Here is a 22,196-nt window from a genome sequence, read left to right as displayed (position 1 = left end):
CCTGTGGAACCTCCCCCTGGAGGAAGCCCCTTGAACTGCAGAGAATAACCTTGGGAGACTATTTCTAGCGCCCAAGGATCCAGAACATCTCTTGCCCAAGCCTGAGCGAAGAGAGAGAGTCTGCCCCCCACCAGATCCGGTCCCGGATCGGGGGCCCGCATTTCATGCTGTCTTGGTAGCAGTGGCAGGTTTCCTGGCCTGCTTTCCTTTGTTCCAGCCTTGCATAGGTCTCCAGGCTGGATTGGCTTGAGAAGTATTACCTTCCTGCTTAGAGGACGTAGCCCTTGGGGCTGAACCGTTTCTGCGAAAGGGACGAAACTTAGGTTGAAAAGACCTATCCTGAGGAAGGGCGTGGCCCTTGCCCCCAGTGATATCAGAGATAATCTCTTTCAAGTCAGGGCCAAAGAGTGTTTTCCCCTTGAAAGGAATGTCAAGCAATTGTTCTTGGAAGACGCATCCGCTGCCCAAGATTTTAACCAAAGCGCTCTGCGCCACAATAGCAAACCCAGAATTTTTTCGCCACTAACCTAGCCAATTGCAAGGTGGCGTCTAGGGTGAAAGAATTAGCCAATTTAAGAGCACGAATTCTGTCCGTAATCTCCTCATAAGAAGAAGAATTACTAATAATCGCCTTTCCTAGCTCATCAAACTAGAAACACGCGGCTGCAGTGACAGGGACAATGCATGCAATTGGTTGTAGAAGGGAACCTTGCTGAACAAACATCTTTTTTTAGCAGACCTTCTAATGTTTTATCCATAGGATCTTGGAAAGCACAACTATCTTCTATGGTATAGTGGCGCGCTTGTGTAGAGTAGAAACCGCCCCCTCGACCTTGGGGACTGTCTGCCATCAGTCCTTTCTGGGGTCGACTATAGGAAAACAATTTTTTAAATATGGGGGGAGGTACTAAAGGTATACCGGGCCTGTCCCATTCTTTACTAACAATGTACGCCACCCGCTTGGATATAGGAAAAGCTTCGGGGGGCCCCGGGGCCACTAAGAACTTTTCCATTTTACATAATAATTCTGGAATGACCAGATAATCACAATCATCCAAATTGGATAACACCTCCTTAAGCAGAGCGCGGAGATGTTCCAACTTAAATTTAAAAGTAATCACATCAGGTTCAGCTTGTTGAGAAATGTTTCCTGAATCTGAAATTTCTCCCTCAGACAAAACCTCCCTGGCCCCCTCAGACTGGTGTAGGGGCCCTTCAGAAACCATATCATCAGCGTTCTCATGCTCTACAGAATTTTCTAAAACAGAGCAGTCGCGCTTTCGCTGATAAGTGGGCATATTGGCTAAAATGTTTTTGATAGAATTATCCATTACAGCCGTTAAATGTTGCATAGTAAGGAGTATTGGCGCACTAGATGTACTAGGGGCCTCCTGTATGGGCAAGACTGGTGTAGACGAAGGAGGGGATGATGCAGTACCATGCTTACTCCCCTCACTTGAGGAATCATCTTGGGCATCATTTTTACTAAAATTTTTTATGACATAAAATACATATAGTTAAATGAGAAGGAACCTTGGTTTCCCCACAGTCAGAACACAATCTATCTGGTAGTTCAGACATGTTAAACAGGCATAAACTTGATAACAAAGCACAAAAAACGTTTTAAAATAAAACCGTTACTGTCACTTTAAATTTTAAACTAAACACACTTTATTACTGCAATTGCGAAAAAGTATGAAGGAATTGTTCAAAATTCACCAAAATTTCACCACAGTGTCTTAAAGCCTTAAAAGTATTGCACACCAAATTTGGAAGCTTTAACCCTTAAAATAACGGAACCGGAGCCGTTTTTATATTTAACCCCTTTACAGTCCCTGGAATCTGCTTTGCTGAGACCCAACCAAGCCCAAAGGGGAATACGATACCAAATGATGCCTTCAGAAAGACTTTTCTATGTATCAGAGCTCCACACACATGCAGCTGCATGCCATGCTGTCCTCAAAAACAAGTGCGCCATACCGGCGCGAAAATGAGGCTCTGACTATGATTAGGGAAAGCCCCTAAAGAATAAGGTGTCTAAAACAGTGCCTGCCGATATAATCATATCAAAATACCCAGAATAAATGATTCCTCAAGGCTAAATATGTGTTAATAATGAATCGATTTAGCCCAGAAAAAGTCTACAGTCTTAATAAGCCCTTGTGAAGCCCTTATTTACTATCTTAATAAACATGGCTTACCGGATCCCATAGGGAAAATGACAGCTTCCAGCATTACATCGTCTTGTTAGAATGTGTCATACCTCAAGCAGTAAGAGACTGCACACTGTTCCCCCAACTGAAGTTAATTGCTCTCAACAGTCCTGTGTGGAACAGCCATGGATTTTAGTTACGGTGCTAAAATCATTTTCCTCATACAAACAGAAATCTTCATCTCTTTTCTGTTTCTGAGTAAATAGTACATACCAGCACTATTTTAAAATAACAAACTCTTGATTGAATAATAAAAACTACAGTTAAACACTAAAAAACTCTAAGCCATCTCCGTGGAGATGTTGCCTGTACAACGGCAAAGAGAATGACTGGGGTAGGCGGAGCCTAGGAGGGATCATGTGACCAGCTTTGCTGGGCTCTTTGCCATTTCCTGTTGGGGAAGAGAATATCCCACAAGTAAGGATGACGCCGTGGACCGGACACACCTATGTTGGAGAAAGTATTTTTCCAGCCACCAGTTGAACTTTAAAAAGACCTTTATTCATTTCTTACAGGGTCCATCATATCAACAACGTTTCAAACCTATGCCAGGTTCTTAATCATGTCTACTGAATAGTATACAGGTGTGTCTTTTATACCTGTCCAAATTTTATCAGATTGCACAACAGTGCCATCTTGTGGTTAAAATTTAAAATTACATGTGACAAATTATTTAAAGGAATTTATTTTAATTCCTATATTTTAGGTTGGTTTCTTTATTGCTTATGTATGTTTGTCACATGGAAATTTAAAACCAAATTTATATACATACAATTAAAACCTATACACATTATAGTATCAGAATCAAATATGCTGCTACAGGTATATGCTATCATAATCAAAAAAATAATGACCATTCAAAATCTTTATTTAAGCCTTCAGGTATCATTGTGTTTAATCTGTTTATCCAAAACATCTCCCTTCTTTTAAGCATCTGGTCCCTGTCACCTCCCCTCCTGGGTCTGTCAACTTGTTCAATGACTTGAAACCTAAGTTGACTGATGTTATGACCCATGGAGAGGAAGTGACAGGAAACCGGAGCCTCCATATTTTTGTGGAGAAACGGGATCCGAAAATCTAAGACTTTTTACATTACCCATCGATAATCAACAAATAGGACATAATAAAGGAAGCGGATAAGGGCGGAGCAGTGGTGTTATTAAATAAAATTGATTATGTGAAAGAGATACAGAGGCAACTCAATGACACCACAGTATATGAAGCCTTGATCAGAGATCCCACAATTCAAATAGGGAAAGAAATAGAACATATCACCAATGCAGCAATCAAAAATGGTATTATTACAAATGAATTTAAAGAATGCCTCATTGAAAAAACCCAGTAAGACCAGTTATATACATCTCACCAAAAATACATAAAGATAAATATCAACCACCAGGACGCCCAATAGTGGCAGGAGTAAATTCTATTTTTTCAAAAAATTGCAATATTTTTAGACAAAGTATTACAGCCCTATCTACTAGATACATCTTCATATTTGAAAGACACTAATGATTTTCTTGCTAAATTAAAAGATATTGGACAGATTGGAGATAAATGCATACTGTATACATTAGATGTCACTAGCTTATATACATCAATCAAACACACCAGTGGCATTGAAGCAGTAACTAACACATTGAAAACTAACAACAAATATAATGAAGATGAAATACAATTCCTAATAGATCTATTATCCGTCATATTATACCACAATTATTTTTTATTTCAAGACACTTTTTTTCTACAAAAGCAAGGCACTGCAATGGGCTCCAGTGTAGCCCCAACATATGCCAACATTTTTATGTCCCACATAGAAGAGAAATTCATATATTCACATCCATTATTTTTAAAATATGGTGCAGCATGGTGGAGATTTGTGGATGACATATTTGGCATATGGTGGGGAGACACTGGTAGCCTACTGCAATTTGTTCAACACCTCAATACATCAGTAGCTGGTCTCAAATTTACACTTAACATGGAGGAAACAGGAGTAGCATTTTTAGACACTTTTGTATATAAAGAACAAGGCTTCTTGAAAACTGACTTGTATGTGAAACCCACAGATAAAAATAAAGTATTACAATATGACAGTTTCCATTCAAAAAAAACAATAGAAGCCATACCCCAAGGTCAATTTAAAAGAGTAAAAAGAATAGTGACTGATGAAAAGAGATGTGACATAAGACTAAATGAAATGGCAGATAAATTCAAAAGAAGAGGGTATCCAGAAGAACTAATTACAAAACAGTTGGAATACTTCAAAAATAAGGAAACTGATAACACTAAAAACAAAACAAAAGAAAACAGAATGATATTTGTCACCCAATACAACTCCCTAGGAACAAAAATATCACATATCATAAATAGACACTGGCACATACTGAGAGACTGTAATCCTCAAGTGGAGGACTTCAAAAATATTCCAATGGTAGCTTATAAGAAGACTAAAAATTTGAGAGATGAATTAGTAAGGGCAGATATAGGTAGTAACAGGAAGACTTTACAAACAATGGGATCTGATAATAGAGGGTGTTATCCCTGCCTTCATTGCAGTCACTGTAGTTCAATAATAAAAGGGAAAGATTTTTTTCACCCCATTAAGGGAACCAAATACCCTATAAAGAAATATCTAACATGTAGAAGCACATATGCTATTTATCTCATCAAATGTCCGTGTGCCAGGATTTATATAGGAGAAACGAGTAGGGAAGTAAGAACAAGAATCACTGAACACAAATCTAACATTAGAAACAAAAATATGGAGGCTCCTGTTTCCTGTCACTTCCTCTCCATGGGTCATAACATCAGTCAACTTAGGTTTCAAGTCATTGAACAAGTTGACAGACCCAGGAGGGGAGGTGACAGGGACCAGATGCTTAAAAGAAGGGAGATGTTTTGGATAAACAGATTAAACACAATGATACCTGAAGGCTTAAATAAAGATTTTGAATGGTCATTATTTTTTTGATTATGATAGCATATACCTGTAGCAGCATATTTGATTCTGATACTATAATGTGTATAGGTTTTAATTGTATGTATATAAATTTGGTTTTAAATTTCCATGTGACAAACATACATAAGCAATGAAGAAACCAACCTAAAATATAGGAATTAAAATAAATTCCTTTAAATAATTTGTCACATGTAATTTTAAATTGTTGTGCAATTTTGTTGTGCAATCTGATAAAAGTTGGACAGGTATAAAAGACACACCTGTATACTATTCAGTAGACATGATTAAGAACCTGGCATAGGTTTGAAACGTTGTTGATATGATGGACCCTGTAAGAAATGAATAAAGGTCTTTTTAAAGTTTAACTGGTGGTTGGAAAAATACTTTTTCTTGATTATTCAACAACAACCATGTTCTCAATGAACCCAAAAAACTCAATATCAAAGCTGAATAGTTTTGGAAGTAGTTTTTAGTTTGTTTTTAGTTACAGCTATTTTAGGGGGATATCTGTGTGTGCAGGTGACTATTACTGTGCATAATTATTAGGCAACTTAACAAAAAACAAATATATACCCATTTCAATTATTTATTTTTACCAGTGAAACCAATATAACATCTCAACATTCACAAATATACATTTCTGACATTCAAAAACAAAACAAAAACAAATCAGTGACCAATATAGCCACCTTTCTTTGCAAGGACACTCAAAAGCCTGCCATCCATGGATTCTGTCAGTGTTTTGATCTGTTCACCATCAACATTGCGTGCAGCAGCAACCACAGCCTCCCAGACACTGTTCAGAGAGGTGTACTGTTTTCCCTCCTTGTAAATCTCACATTTGATGATGGACCACAGGTTCTCAATGGGGTTCAGATCAGGTGAACAAGGAGGCCATGTCATTAGATTTTCTTCTTTTATACCCTTTCTTGCCAGCCACGCTGTGGAGTACTTGGACGCGTGTGATGGAGCATTGTCCTGCATGAAAATCATGTTTTTCTTGAAGGATGCAGACTTCTTCCTGTACCACTGCTTGAAGAAGGTGTCATCCAGAAACTGGCAGTAGGACTGGGAGTTGAGCTTGACTCCATCCTCAACCCGAAAAGGCCCCACAAGCTCATCTTTGATGATACCAGCCCAAACCAGTACTCCACCTCCACCTTGCTGGCGTCTGAGTCGGACTGGAGCTCTCTGCCCTTTACCAATCCAGCCACGGGCCCATCCATCTGGCCCATCAAGACTCACTCTCATTTCATCAGTCCATAAAACCTTAGAAAAATCAGTCTTGAGATATTTCTTGGCCCAGTCTTGACGTTTCAGCTTGTGTGTCTTGTTCAGTGGTGGTCGTCTTTCAGCTTTTCTTACCTTGGCCATGTCTCTGAGTATTGCACACCTTGTGCTTTTGGGCACTCCAGTGATGTTGCAGCTCTGAAATATGGCCAAACTGGTGGCAAGTGGCATCTTGGCAGCTGCACGCTTGACTTTTCTCAGTTCATGGGCAGTTATTTTGCGCCTTGGTTTTTCCACACGCTTCTTGCGACCCTGTTGACTATTTTGAATGAAACGCTTGATTGTTCGATGATCACGCTTCAGAAGCTTTGCAATTTTAAGAGTGCTGCATCCCTCTGCAAGATATCTCACTATTTTTGACTTTTCTGAGCCTGTCAAGTCCTTCTTTTGACCCATTTTGCCAAAGGAAAGGAAGTTGCCTAATAATTATGCACACCTGATATAGGGTGTTGATGTCATTAGACCACACCCCTTCTCATTACAGAGATGCACATCACCTAATATGCTTAATTGGTAGTAGGCTTTCGAGCCTATACAGCTTGGAGTAAGACAACATGCATAAAGAGGATGATGTGGTCAAAATACTCATTTGCCTAATAATTCTGCACTCCCTGTACTGTATCATGTCACACTACTGAAGTCACATTACAGTATCATGTCACACTACTGTAGTCACAATACCGTATCATGTCACACTACTGTAGTCACATTACCGTATCATGTCACACTACTGTAGTCACATTACCATCTCATGTCACACTACTGAAGCCACATTACTGCATCATGTCATACTACCGTTATGTCACACTATCAAAGTCACACTACCGTAGTCACGTTACCGTATCATGTCACACTACTGAAGTCACGTTACCGTATCATGTCACACTACCTTACGTCACACTACCTTACGTCACACTACCTTACGTCACACTACCTTACGTCACACTACCTTACGTCACACTACCTTACGTCACACTACCTTACGTCACACTACCTTACGTCACACTACCTTACGTCACACTACCTTACGTCACACTACCTTACGTCACACTACCTTACGTCACACTACCTTACGTCACACTACCTTACGTCACACTACCTTACGTCACACTACCTTACGTCACACTACCTTACGTCACACTACCGTATCATGTCACACTACCGTATCATGTCACACTACTGAAGTCACATTACTGTATCATGTCACACTACTGTAGTCACATTACAGTATCATGTCACACTACTGAAGTCACATTACCATATCATGTCACACTACTGAAGTCACATTACCGTATCATGTCACACTACTGTAGTCACAATACCGTATCATGTCACACTACTGTAGTCACATTACCGTATCATGTCACACTACTGTAGTCACATTACCATCTCATGTCACACTACTGAAGCCACATTACTGCATCATGTCATACTACCGTTATGTCACACTATCAAAGTCACACTACCGTAGTCACGTTACCATATCATGTCACACTACCGAAGTCACGTTACCGTATCATGTCACACTACTGAAGTCACGTTACTGTATCATGTCACACTACCTTACGTCACACTACCTTACGTCACACTACCTTACGTCACACTACCTTACGTCACACTACCGTATCATGTCACACTACCGTATCATGTCACACTACCGTATCATGTCACACTACCGTATCATGTCACACTACTGAAGTCACATTACCATATCATGTCACACTACCTTACGTCACACTACTGTAGTCACATTACCATATCATGTCACACTACTGTAGTCACATTACCATATCATGTCACACTACTGTAGTCACATTACCATATCATGTCACACTACTGTAGTCACATTACCATATCATGTCACACTACTGTAGTCACATTACCATATCATGTCACACTACTGTATCATGTCACACTACTGTATCATGTCACACTACTGAAGTCACATTACCGTATCATGTCACACTACTGAAGTCACATTACCGTATCATGTCACACTACTGAAGTCACATTACCATCTCATGTCACACTACTGAAGCCACATTACTGCATCATGTCATACTACCGTTATGTCACACTATCAAAGTCACACTACCGTATCATGTCACACTACTGAAGTCATTACCGTATCATGTCACACTACTGAAGCCACATTACTGCATCATGTCATACTACCGTTATGTCACACTATCAAAGTCACACTACCGTATCATGTCACACTACTGAAGTCATTACCGTATCATGTCACACTACTAAAGTCACAATACCGTATCATGTCACACTACTAAAGTCACAATACCGTTATGTCACACTACTGAAGTCACAATACCGTATCATGTCACTACTAAAGTCACACTACCATATCATGTCACACTACTGAAGTCACATTACCGTTATGTCACACTACTGAAGTCACATTACCGTTATGTCACACTACCAAAGTCACATTACCGTATCATGTCACACTACTGAAGTCATTACCGTATCATGTCACACTACTAAAGTCACAATACCGTATCATGTCACACTACTAAAGTCACAATACCGTTATGTCACACTACTGAAGTCACAATACCGTATCATGTCACTACTAAAGTCACACTACCATATCATGTCACACTACTGAAGTCACATTACCGTTATGTCACACTACTGAAGTCACATTACCGTATCGTGTCACATTACTGTATCATGTCACACTACTGAAGTCACATTACTGTATCATGTCACACAACCAAAGTCACATTACAGTATCATGTCACACTACTGAAGTCACATTACTGTATCATGTCACACTACCGAAGTTACATTACTGTATCAGGTCACATTACTGTATCATGTCACACAACCAAAGTCACATTACAGTATCATGTCACACTTCTGAAGTCACATTACTGTATCATGTCACACTACTGAAGTCACATTACTGTATCATGTCACACTACTGAAGTCACATTACCATATCATGTCACACTACTGAAGTCACATTACTGTATCATGTCACACTACTGAAGTCACATTACTGTATCATGTCACACTACTGAAGTTACATTACTGTATCAGGTCACACAACCAAAGTCACATTACAGTATCATGTCACACTACTGAAGTCCCATTACTGTATCATGTCACACTACTGAAGTCACATTACTGTATCATGTCACACTACTGAAGTCACATTACTGTATCATGTCACACTACTGAAGTCACATTACCGTATCATGTCACACTACTGAAGTCACATTACCGTATCATGTCACACTACTGTAGTCACATTACAGTATCATGTCACACTACTGAAGTCACATTACTGTATCATGTCACACTACTGAAGTCACATTACTGTATCATGTCACACTACTGAAGTCACATTACTGTATCATGTCACACTACTGAAGTCACATTAGTGTATCATGTCACACTACTGAAGTCACATTAGTGTATCATGTCACACTACTGAAGTCACATTAGTGTATCATGTCACACTACTGAAGTCACATTACTGTATCATGTCACACTACTGAAGTCACATTACTGTATCATGTCACACTACTGAAGTCACATTACTGTATCATGTCACACTACTGAAGTCCCATTACTGTATCATGTCACACTACTGAAGTCACATTACTGTATCATGTCACACTACTGAAGTCACATTACTGTATCATGTCACACTACTGAAGTCACATTACTGTATCATGTCACACTACTGAAGTCACATTACCGTATCATGTCACACTACTGAAGTCACATTACCGTATCATGTCACACTACTGTAGTCACATTACAGTATCATGTCACACTACTGAAGTCACATTACTGTATCATGTCACACTACTGAAGTCACATTACTGTATCATGTCACACTACTGAAGTCACATTAGTGTATCATGTCACACTACTGAAGTCACATTACTGTATCATGTCACACTACTGAAGTCACATTACTGTATCATGTCACACTACTGAAGTCACATTACTGTATCATGTCACACTACTGAAGTCACATTACTGTATCATGTCACACTACTGAAGTTACATTACTGTATCAGGTCACACAACCAAAGTCACATTACAGTATCAGGTCACACAACCAAAGTCACATTACAGTATCATGTCACACTACTGAAGTCACATTACTGTATCATGTCACACTACTGAAGTCAAATTACTGTATCATGTCACACTACTGAAGTCACATTACTGTATCATGTCACACTACTGAAGTCACATTACTGTATCATGTCACACTACTGAAGTTACATTACCATATCATGTCACACTACTGAAGTCACATTACTGTATCATGTCATACTACTGAAGTAACATTACCGTATCATGTCACACTACTGAAGTCACATTACTGTATCATGTCATACTACTGAAGTCACATTACCGTATCATGTCACACTACTGAAGTCACATTACCGTATCATGTCACACTACTGTAGTCACATTACCGTATCATGTCACACTACTGTAGTCACAATACCGTATCATGTCACACAACTGAAGTCACATTACCGTATCATGTCACACTACTGAAGTCACATTACCGTATCATGTCACACTACTGAAGTCACATTACTGTATCATGTCACACTACTGAAGTCACATTACCGTATCATGTCACACTACTGAAGTCACATTACCGTATCATGTCACACTACTGTAGTCACATTACAGTATCATGTCACACTACTGAAGTCACATTACTGTATCATGTCACACTACTGAAGTCACATTACTGTATCATGTCACACTACTGAAGTCACATTACTGTATCATGTCACACTACTGAAGTCACATTAGTGTATCATATCACACTACTGAAGTCACATTACTGTATCATGTCACACTACTGAAGTCACATTACTGTATCATGTCACACTTCTAAAGTCATACTACTGTAGGCACTGGACATATCTTTATACTTACAGGCTGAGGCGCCTCCGGCTCAGGCACTGGGCTCACGCACTCTTTTGTACGCTCTGGGTCAGACATTAGGTATTTTACATATCATGCAGGGTATACAGCAGCTCTCCGTCACGCAGGGTACACGACTATCAGGCAGTACTTCAGCTCGTTTTATAACAGAACTCAGTAAAGTGCCTGGTTGAAGGATTCAGATGTTCACTGAAGTAGTACAATGTGTTCCAGGATACTGAGATCTGTGTACCTAGCTCGCTGGCAGGCAGCACCTCAAACAGCAGCTCATTGTGCACACACCTCAGACTCTGATTAACACCAGGAAGCTCACATCCCCACTACAACCTGTACAGACTGCACAGAGGATCCCTTCCTGCTAAAAAATACTGCACTGAGCACAAACTGGTTTTACAAGTTCAAAGTTGTTTGTAGGAGTGTCCTGCAAAACTGGATTGTACTCCAGTTCATCGCTATAGGAGCTCGAGGCCTCATCCAAATAATACCCCAGCAGCACAACCAATGCCCCAGCAGCACAACCAATGCCCCAGCAGCACAACCAATGCCCCAGCAGCACAACCAATGCCCCAGCAGCACAACCAATGCCCCAGCAGCACAACCAATGCCCCAGCAGCACAACCAATAGCCCCAGCAGCACAACCAATGCCCCAGCAGCACAACCAATGCCCCAGCAGCACAACCAATGCCCCAGCAGCACAACCAATGCCCCAGCAGCACAACCAATGCCCCAGCAGCACAACCAATGCCCCAGCAGCACAACCAATGCCCCAGCAGCACAACCAATGCCCCAGCAGCACAACCAATGCCCCAGCAGCACAACCAATGCCCCAGCAGCACAACCAATGCCCCAGCAGCACAACCAATGCCCCAGCAGCACAACCAATGCCCCAGCAGCACAACCAATGCCCCAGCAGCACAACCAATGCCCCAGCAGCACAACCAATGCCCCAGCAGCACAACCAATGCCCCAGCAGCACAACCAATGCCCCAGCAGCACAACCAATGCCCCAGCAGCACAACCAATGCCCCAGCAGCACAACCAATGCCCCAGCAGCACAACCAATGCCCCAGCAGCACAACCAATGCCCCAGCAGCACAACCAATGCCCCAGCAGCACAACCAATGCCCCAGCAGCACAACCAATGCCCCAGCAGCACAACCAATGCCCCAGCAGCACAACCAATGCCCCAGCAGCACAACCAATGCCCCAGCAGCACAACCAATGCCCCAGCAGCACAACCAATGCCCCAGCAGCACAACCAATGCCCCAGCAGCACAACCAATGCCCCAGCAGCACAACCAATGCCCCAGCAGCACAACCAATGCCCCAGCAGCACAACCAATGCCCCAGCAGCACAACCAATGCCCCAGCAGCACAACCAATGCCCCAGCAGCACAACCAATGCCCCAGCAGCACAACCAATGCCCCAGCAGCACAACCAATGCCCCAGCAGCACAACCAATACCCCAGCAGCACAACCAATACCCCAGCAGCACAACCAATACCCCAGCAGCACAACCAATGCCCCAGCAGCACAACCAATGCCCCAGCAGCACAACCAATGCCCCAGCAGCACAACCAATACCCCAGCAGCACAACCAATACCCCAGCAGCACAACCAATACCCCAGCAGCACAACCAATACCCCAGCAGCACAACCAATACCCCAGCAGCACAACCAATGCCCCAGCAGCACAACCAATGCCCCAGCAGCACAACCAATGCCCCAGCAGCACAACCAATACCCCAGCAGCACAACCAATACCCCAGCAGCACAACCAATACCCCAGCAGCACAACCAATACCCCAGCAGCACAACCAATACCCCAGCAGCACAACCAATACCCCAGCAGCACAACCAATACCCCAGCAGCACAACAAATACCCCAGCAGCACAACAAATACCCCAGCAGCACAACAAATACCCCAGCAGCCCTCGTCCAAATAATACCCCAGCAACATGTCACCAAAACTGGTTTGTACTCCAGCTCATCACTATAGGAGCTCCAGCCCTCACACAAATAATACCCCAGTAGCAGCCCTCGTCCAAATAATAGCCCCAGCAGCAGCATTCACACAACAAATGCCATGAGCCCCCATCCACATCACACCCCCAGCAGCAGCCCTCACGCAACAGATGCCCCAGCAGCAGCCCTCACGCAACAGATGCCCCAGCAGCAGCCCTTACGCAACAGATGCCCCAGCAGCAGCCCTTACGCAACAGATGCCCCAGCAGCAGCCCTCACGCAACAGATGCCCCAGCAGCAGCCCTCACGCAACAGATGCCCCAGCAGCAGCCCTCACGCAACAGATGCCCCAGCAGCAGCCCTCACGCAACAGATGCCCCAGCAGCAGCCCTCACGCAACAGATGCCCCAGCAGCAGCCCTCACGCAACAGATGCCCCAGCAGCAGCCCTCACGCAACAGATGCCCCAGCAGCAGCCCTCACGCAACAGATACCCCAGCAGCAGCCCTCACGCAACAGATGCCCCAGCAGCAGCCCTCACGCAACAGATGCCCCAGCAGCAGCCCGCACGCAACAGATGCCCCAGCAGCAGCCCGCACGCAACAGATGCCCCAGCAGCAGCCCTCACGCAACAGATGCCCCAGCAGCCAGTCTGCACGCAACAGATGCCCCAGCAGCCAGTCTGCACGCAACAGATGCCCCAGCAGCCAGTCTGCACGCAACAGATGCCCCAGCAGCCAGTCTGCACACAACAGATGCCCCAGCAGCCAGTCTGCACGCAACAGATACCCCAGCAGCCAGTCTGCACGCAACAGATACCCCAGCAGCCAGTCTGCACGCAACAGATACCCCAGCAGCCAGTCTGCACGCAACAGATACCCCAGCAGCCAGTCTGCACGCAACAGATACCCCAGCAGCCAGTCTGCACGCAACAGATGCCCCAGCAGCCAGTCTGCACGCAACAGATACCCCAGCAGCCAGTCTGCACGCAACAGATGCCCCAGCAGCCAGTCTGCACGCAACAGATGCCCCAGCAGCCAGTCTGCACGCAACAGATACCCCAGCAGCAGCCCTCACGCAACAGATACCCCAGCAGCAGCCCTCACGCAACAGATACCCCAGCAGCAGCCCTCACGCAACAGATACCCCAGCAGCAGCCCTCACGCAACAGATACCCCAGCAGCAGCCCTCACGCAACAGATACCCCAGCAGCAGCCCTCACGCAACAGATACCCCAGCAGCAGCCCTCACGCAACAGATACCCCAGCAGCAGCCCTCACGCAACAGATACCCCAGCAGCCAGTCTGCACGCAACAGATAAATCTCTCAGACAGGAGATCCCCAGTAACATATACAGGTATAAATCTGTCAGACAGGAGATCCCCAGTAACATATACAGGTATAAATCTCTCAGAGAGGAGATCCCCAGTAACATATACAGGAATAAATCTCTCAGACAGGAGATCCCCAGTAACATATACAGGTATAAATCTGTCAGACAGGAGATCCCCAGTATCATATACAGGTATAAATCTGTCAGACAGGAGATCCCCAGTAACATATACAGGTATAAATCTGTCAGACAGGAGATCCCCAGTAATATATACAGGTATAAATCTGTCAGACAGGAGATCCCCAGTAACATATACAGGTATAAATCTCTCAGAGAGGAGATCCCCAGTAACATATACAGGTATAAATCTGTCAGACAGGAGATCCCCAGTAACATATACAGGTATAAATCTGTCAGACAGGAGATCCCCAGTAACATATACAGGTATAAATCTGTCAGACAGGAGATCCCCAGTAACATATGCAGGTATAAATCTCTCAGAGAGGAGATCCCCAGTAACATATACAGGTATAAATCTGTCAGACAGGAGATCCCCAGTAACATATACAGGTATAAATCTGTCAGACAGGAGATCCCCAGTAACATATACAGGTATAAATCTGTCAGACAGGAGATCCCCAGTAACATATACAGGTATAAATCTCTCAGAGAGGAGATCCCCAGTAACATATACAGGTATAAATCTGTCAGACAGGAGATCCCCAGTAACATATACAGGTATAAATCTGTCAGACAGGAGATCCCCAGTAACATATACAGGTATAAATCTGTCAGACAGGAGATCCCCAGTAACATATACAGGTATAAATCTCTCAGAGAGGAGATCCCCAGTAACATATACAGGAATAAATCTCTCAGACAGGAGATCCCCAGTAACATATACAGGTATAAATCTCTCAGACAGGAGATCCCCAGTAACATATACAGGTATAAATCTGTCAGACAGGAGATCCCCAGTAACATATACAGGTATAAATCTCTCAGACAGGAGATCCCCAGTAACATATACAGGTATAAATCTGTCAGACAAGAGATCCCCAGTAACATATACAGGTATAAATCGGTCAGACAGGAGATCCCCAGTAACATATACAGGTATAAATCTCTCAGACAGAAGATCCCCAGTAACATATACAGGTATAAATCTCTCAGACAGGAGATCCCCAGTAACATATACAGGTATAAATCTCTCAGACAGGAGATCCCCAGTAACATATACAGGTATAAATCTCTCAGACAGGAGATCCCCAGTAACATATACAGGTATAAATCTGTCAGACAAGAGATCCCCAGTAACATATACAGGTATAAATCTCTCAGACAGGAGATCCCCAGTAACATATACAGGTATAAATCTCTCAGACAGGAGATCCCCAGTAACATATACAGGTATAAATCTGTCAGACAAGAGATCCCCAGTAACATATACAGGTATAAATCTGTCAGACAGGAGATCCCCAGTAACATATACAGGTATAAATCTCTCAGACAGGAGATCCCCAGTAACATATACAGGTATAAATCTGTCAGACAAGAGATCCCCAGTAACATATACAGGTATAAATCTGTCAGACAGGAGATCCCCAGTAACATATACAGGTATAAATCTGTCAGACAGGAGATCCCCAGTATCATATACAGGTATAAATCTGTCAGACAGGAGATCCCCAGTAACATATAAAGGTATAAATCTGTCAGACAGAAGATCCCCAGTAACATATACAGGTATAAATCTGTCAGACAGGAGATCCCCAGTATCATATACAGGTATAAATCTGTCAGACAGGAGATCCCCAGTAACATATACAGGTATAAATCTGTCAGACAGGAGATCCCCAGTATCATATACAGGTATAAATCTGTCAGACAGGAGATCCCCAGTAACATATAAAGGTATAAATCTGTCAGATCCCCAGTAACATATACAGGTATAAATCTGTCAGAGAGGTTCACACTGTCACAAGTATCATTAGCAGGTATAAATCTGTCAGACAGGAGATCCCCAGTAACATATACAGGTATAAATCTGTCAGACAGGAGATCCCCAGTATCATATACAGGTATAAATCTCTCAGACAGAAGATCCCCAGTAACATATACAGGTATAAATCTGTCAGACAGGAGATCCCCAGTAACATATACAGGTATAAATCTGTCAGACAGGAGATCCCCAGTAACATATACAGGTATAAATCTGTCAGACAGGAGATCCCCAGTAACATATACAGGTATAAATCTGTCAGACAGGAGATCCCCAGTATCATATACAGGTATAAATCTGTCAGACAGAAGATCCCCAGTAACATATACAGGTATAAATCTGTCAGAGAGGTTCACACTGTCACAAGTATCATTAGCAGGTATAAATCTGTAAGATATATGATAATGTAATAGAAACACATACTATATATAACATAGCATAAGAACTCACTTAAAATAAACAGACAGGGTGTCAAGAACAACAAGTATTATAAAGGGAAAGATAGATCCGCGCTCACTGGACTTTTCAAAAAAAGGTTCCAATTTATTTGATCTCCGAGAGACAGAGATACACAGACATATATACATATACAGACAGAGATACACAGACATATATACACACACACACACACACACACAGACATATATACATATACACACACACACACACATATATATATATATATACACACAGACATATATACAGACATATATACACAGACATATATATATATATACAGACATATATACACACACACACATATATATATATATATATGTCTGTGTATATATGTATGTATATAAAATATTTTATAAATAAATATGTCTCTGTGTATATGTGTCTGTGTATATGTGTCTGTGTATATGTGTCTGTGTATATGTGTCTGTGTATATGTGTCTGTGTATATGTGTCTGTGTATATGTGTCTGTGTATATGTGTCTGTGTATATGTGTCTGTGTATATGTGTCTGTGTATATGTGTCTGTGTATATGTGTCTGTGTATATGTGTCTGTGTATATGTGTCTGTGTATATGTGTCTGTGTATATGTGTCTGTGTATATGTGTCTGTGAATATGTGTCTGTGAATATGTGTCTGTGAATATGTGTCTGTGAATATGTGTCTGTGAATATGTGTCTGTGAATATGTGTCTGTGAATATGTGTCTGTGAATATGTGTCTGTGAATATGTGTCTGTGAATATGTGTCTGTGAATATGTGTCTGTGAATATATGTCTGTGAATATATGTCTGTGAATATATGTCTGTGAATATATGTCTGTGAATATATGTCTGTGAATATATGTCTGTGAATATATGTCTGTGAATATATGTCTGTGAATATATGTCTGTGAATATATGTCTGTGAATATATGTCTGTGAATATATGTCTGTGAATATATGTCTGTGAATATATGTCTGTGAATATATGTCTGTGAATATATGTCTGTATGTATATGTGTGCGTGTCTGTGTATATATATATATATATATATATATATATATATATATATATATATATATATATATATATATATACACATACACACACACACATATACATACAGACACATATACACAGACATATTTATTTATTTATAAAATATTTTATATACATACATATATACACAGACATATATATATATATACACACACACACACACATATATATATATATATATATATACACAGACATATATACACACATATATATATAATATGGAAAACCTGTCTAGGGGGGCTCTGACTGACACTAATAAAGAGAGTATAAATGCATCTGGTAGCTTCCAGAACAAATCTTTGTTTTACCCCATCCAGTCAAGGGGTAACACCCTGGAAACCTTTTTCAAATGTGTGGAGCGTGATCTAGTTAGACTTAAAAATAGTACTAAGTATCAAGCTCCCAATCTGTCCAGTCGCGAGAGGGCCGCCCTTAAAGAGCTACAAGACAATCATGACATAGTCATACGCTCAGCAGATAAGGGGGGCTCTGTCGTTGTGCTGGACAGGGTGGATTATGTAAATGAAGCCTTACGCCAGTTGAATAACATTGAAGACTATATTCCACTTCCTAGAGACCCTACAATTGGATTTAAAAGGGAACTTTTGGATATATTGGATGATGGGTTGGAGAGTGGGCACTATGACCGTAAAACGTTTGAGTATCTGGTGGTAGATTACCCGGTAGTGCCCATCTTCCACCACTTGCCCAAAGTCCACAAATCCCTCGAGGAGGTCCGGGGGCGCCCTATTGTTAGTGGTATAGGGTCACTAATGGAACATGTCTCGCAGTGGGTAGACAGTCTGTTGCAGCCTTTGGTGCAAGGGCTGCATAGCTATATCCGAGACACCAAAGACATATGTACAGTGGAACAACTAGACTGGCAACCCAGCTTTAGGTGGGCCACTATTGATGTAGTGGCATTATATTCCTCCATTCCACACGAGGAGGGTCTAATAGCGGTCAATTTCTTTTTGGAGTTTTTTTCAGATTTTTCTTTTGAATTCAGAAAATTTATTCTTAGAGTTCTTAAGTTTTTACTCACTCACAATTATTTCTCTTTTGAGGGTGGTTTCTTTCTCCAGAGACGTGGGACAGCGATGGGGGCAAAGTTTGCCCCTTCTTACGCCAACCTGTTCATGGGTTGGTGGGAGCTGTCCCACGTCTATGGTGATGGAAACCCCTTCAGAGAGCATATTTATTTTTATGGCCGCTATATAGATGACCTACTCCTCGTGTGGAGTGGAAGTGAGTCACAGTTTACGTCCTTTGTCACATACTTGAATTCCAATAATATTGGAATTAAGTTTACCTGTGATCTACAGGATAATGTGATAAATTACTTGGACATTACTATTATAGGTACAAGGGATGGAAAGGTTGAGACAGAAATATATAGGAAGCCCATAACAGGGAACACCCTTTTGCACGCACGTAGCTGTCACCCTAGACATGTACCTTTTGCTGTGGCTTAAGGCCAGTTCATTCGGGTTAAACGTAACTGTTCTTTGCCAGAAAAATGCGCTGAACAGTGTGACGATTTAACCAAAAGGTTGAAGAACAGAGGATATAATGCAAAAGTAATTAGGAAGGCTAGGAGCCAAGTGGATCCTCTAGAAAGGTCTGCGGTTCTAAACAGAGATGGTATTAAGTCCAAAGCTGAACATAAGGGAGTGACCTTTGTCACTGAGTACAGTCAGGAATATGCAGATATATGTAAAATTATTAAAAAAACATTTTTCATTTCTGGCGGCTGACGACAAACTGGAGCATTGCATTGCTCAAGGTTTGCGCTGTTCCTACAGAAAGACAACTACACTTGGTAACTTATTGTCTCCCTCTGTTCTACCTAAGACTGACAGGGGACAGAGTTCCTGGCTGACCCATAAAGGCACCTTCAAGTGCCTAAATAAATGTAGGGTGTGTGAATACGTAATACAATCTGATAGTGTCAGATCTGAAGTTACTGGAGAGGTTTACTCCATACAGTCCTGCCTCAAATGTACCTCTACTTATGTAGTTTATGTTTTGAGTTGCACTAGGTGCCATCTACAATACGTTGGGCTCACGACCACCGAGGTGAAAGTACGTATCCGAAATCATTTGTCCACAATTCAGGCAGGTGTTGCATCTACTCCCCTGGTGCAGCACTTTGCGAAATACCACCAAAAAAGTGTGGAAACACTTAGGTGGCAGGCTATTGAGAGAGTGTTTTGCCCACCTAGAGGGGGCAACAGAGACAGGCTACTGCAGAAGAGGGAAATGTTCTGGATTTTTAAATTGCAAACGCGTGTACCGAAGGGTCTAAATTCGGAATATGACCTGATCAATTTCTGGGAGTAACATCCTTTCCCTCTTGTGCAGTGGTCTGTTCATGCTCTCCAAATAACACTTTTTGATTTTGTATAGTCTCTAGGCACACCCAATCTATGGCTGTCATAAAATGTCCATGCTTTAGTCTATATTACAGCATCTATATACATCTCTAAGAGCCCCTGGTTCCCTGAATTACACCATATTAGGTTCACCATAAAGGGTCTACCTATAATAATGGTCCAATATCAATAGCTCTCTTATGCCCTTACCCCTCCTTTTCTGATAAATTCAAGCTTTCAGTTATTTGGATTTCATACGGAATGTTCTAGATAATAAATTTCTGTTCACATTACAAAGTTACACTATTTAAGTTCGGTCTAGGATGATAATCTAGTTAAGTATAGTTCAGATTATTATTATTATTTTTCTAAATACTTTAGGTTATACCAATAGACGATTAAGAAACATACTTCTTGAATTTCTTAAAGTGTATACTAGTGGGATTTACCTGTCGATAAATATCGTATAGGTATTATAGAATTATTAATTCTACTATGAACTTAAAGCGTTATCATCATTACTATTATTATTTATAATGTTTAATGTTTTGTTTACTAAGTTCACTTTGAATCTCCATTTTGTATATGAGCAAGCAGTAAAGTAATTTATGTAATAACGTCGGTTACCAAGTATTAATCTGATTTAGTTCTTAGGTGGGCAATATACACATATACATATGTATGTAAATTAAAGTTGGTTCCCAAAGGGTTAACCTTTACACAACATGTTCTTTATTTTAACCAATCAAAGAGTTCCTGTTGCTTTTTAAGAAACACAGGTGCACAGTCCTTTAGCTATGATTACGGCCTGAGGGCCGAAACATGTTAGCGGACATTCGTGTTGTGTACTTGTGATGACCCCTGGAGTGTTTTAATATTTTCAACAATAAAGATGAAGTTTTATCTATATTGACCGTTGTCTGCACAATTCTTCCTTTTTGCTGTGCACTTTACTGGGCTGCAGCAACGGTCTAAGGACTCTAAGCTCCAAAGTTCACGGAGGCCTTTTTTCAAGCAATACAGATCGCTTTTCCAATTGGTCCACGGAAACCACATGATGTCAGAGGAACGGAACACACCCCCTCCCGCATAGTGGGACGCTCTGCCGAAGACGTTACAGCTTTTGGACAAGTCAGCTCTAGAGTTTTGATGCCTAAGGGACGCTGAATATACACACCAGACAAGAGGTTAATCGGTGCACCCGTGGGGTGGTGAGTTGAGGCGGTAGTGCCTCCTGGGAACACGGTTTCCCCCTGATTCTTTACCTTATACCTGTGTGTAGTTTAAGATATAAATATATACCCGCTGTTCTCTAGAGCTGTGAATCACTGAATTATTGGGCTGTCGTTTGCTATTTTCTATCAATGTACAGAGCGTGTGTAGGGGGAACTTCTATTGGATCAGTACTTTTGCTACATATTGGTTAATGAAAGCTGTACCCTCCGGAGCCAGAACTTTGTTTCAATATTTAAAGGCTTAAACATTTTGGATGTTGCAGTTATTCTTACTTTACTGTTTATATATATATATACACACACACACACATATACACACACATATATACACACAGACATACACACACACACATATATATATATATATATATAC

The 22,196-nt window shown here is 41.7% G+C and overlaps 1 protein-coding gene across 3 annotated transcripts in view; it reads right to left on the bottom strand.

The window, feature by feature from the left end:
• SLC35A3 (solute carrier family 35 member A3) overlaps window positions 1–22,196 on the bottom strand; it is a 111,722-nt gene that overhangs the window by 58,454 nt on the left and 31,072 nt on the right. The window contains exon 1 of one of the 3 annotated variants that reach the window (XM_053693725.1): window positions 11,407–11,767. The exons of the other annotated variants lie outside the window; for them this stretch is intronic. Within the exon in view, the coding sequence (XP_053549700.1) occupies window positions 11,407–11,472 (66 nt within the window). The 5' untranslated portion in view covers window positions 11,473–11,767. Of the gene's footprint in view, window positions 1–11,406; window positions 11,768–22,196 lie in introns of those variants that run through there. 3 annotated transcript variants of the gene reach the window in all.

Source organism: Bombina bombina, chromosome 10 (genome assembly GCF_027579735.1).
Source record: "Bombina bombina isolate aBomBom1 chromosome 10, aBomBom1.pri, whole genome shotgun sequence".
Classification (NCBI taxonomy): domain Eukaryota; kingdom Metazoa; phylum Chordata; class Amphibia; order Anura; family Bombinatoridae; genus Bombina; species Bombina bombina.
The sequence above is the reverse complement of the archived record's forward strand: the minus strand, read 5'-3'. Positions and strand labels throughout refer to the sequence as shown.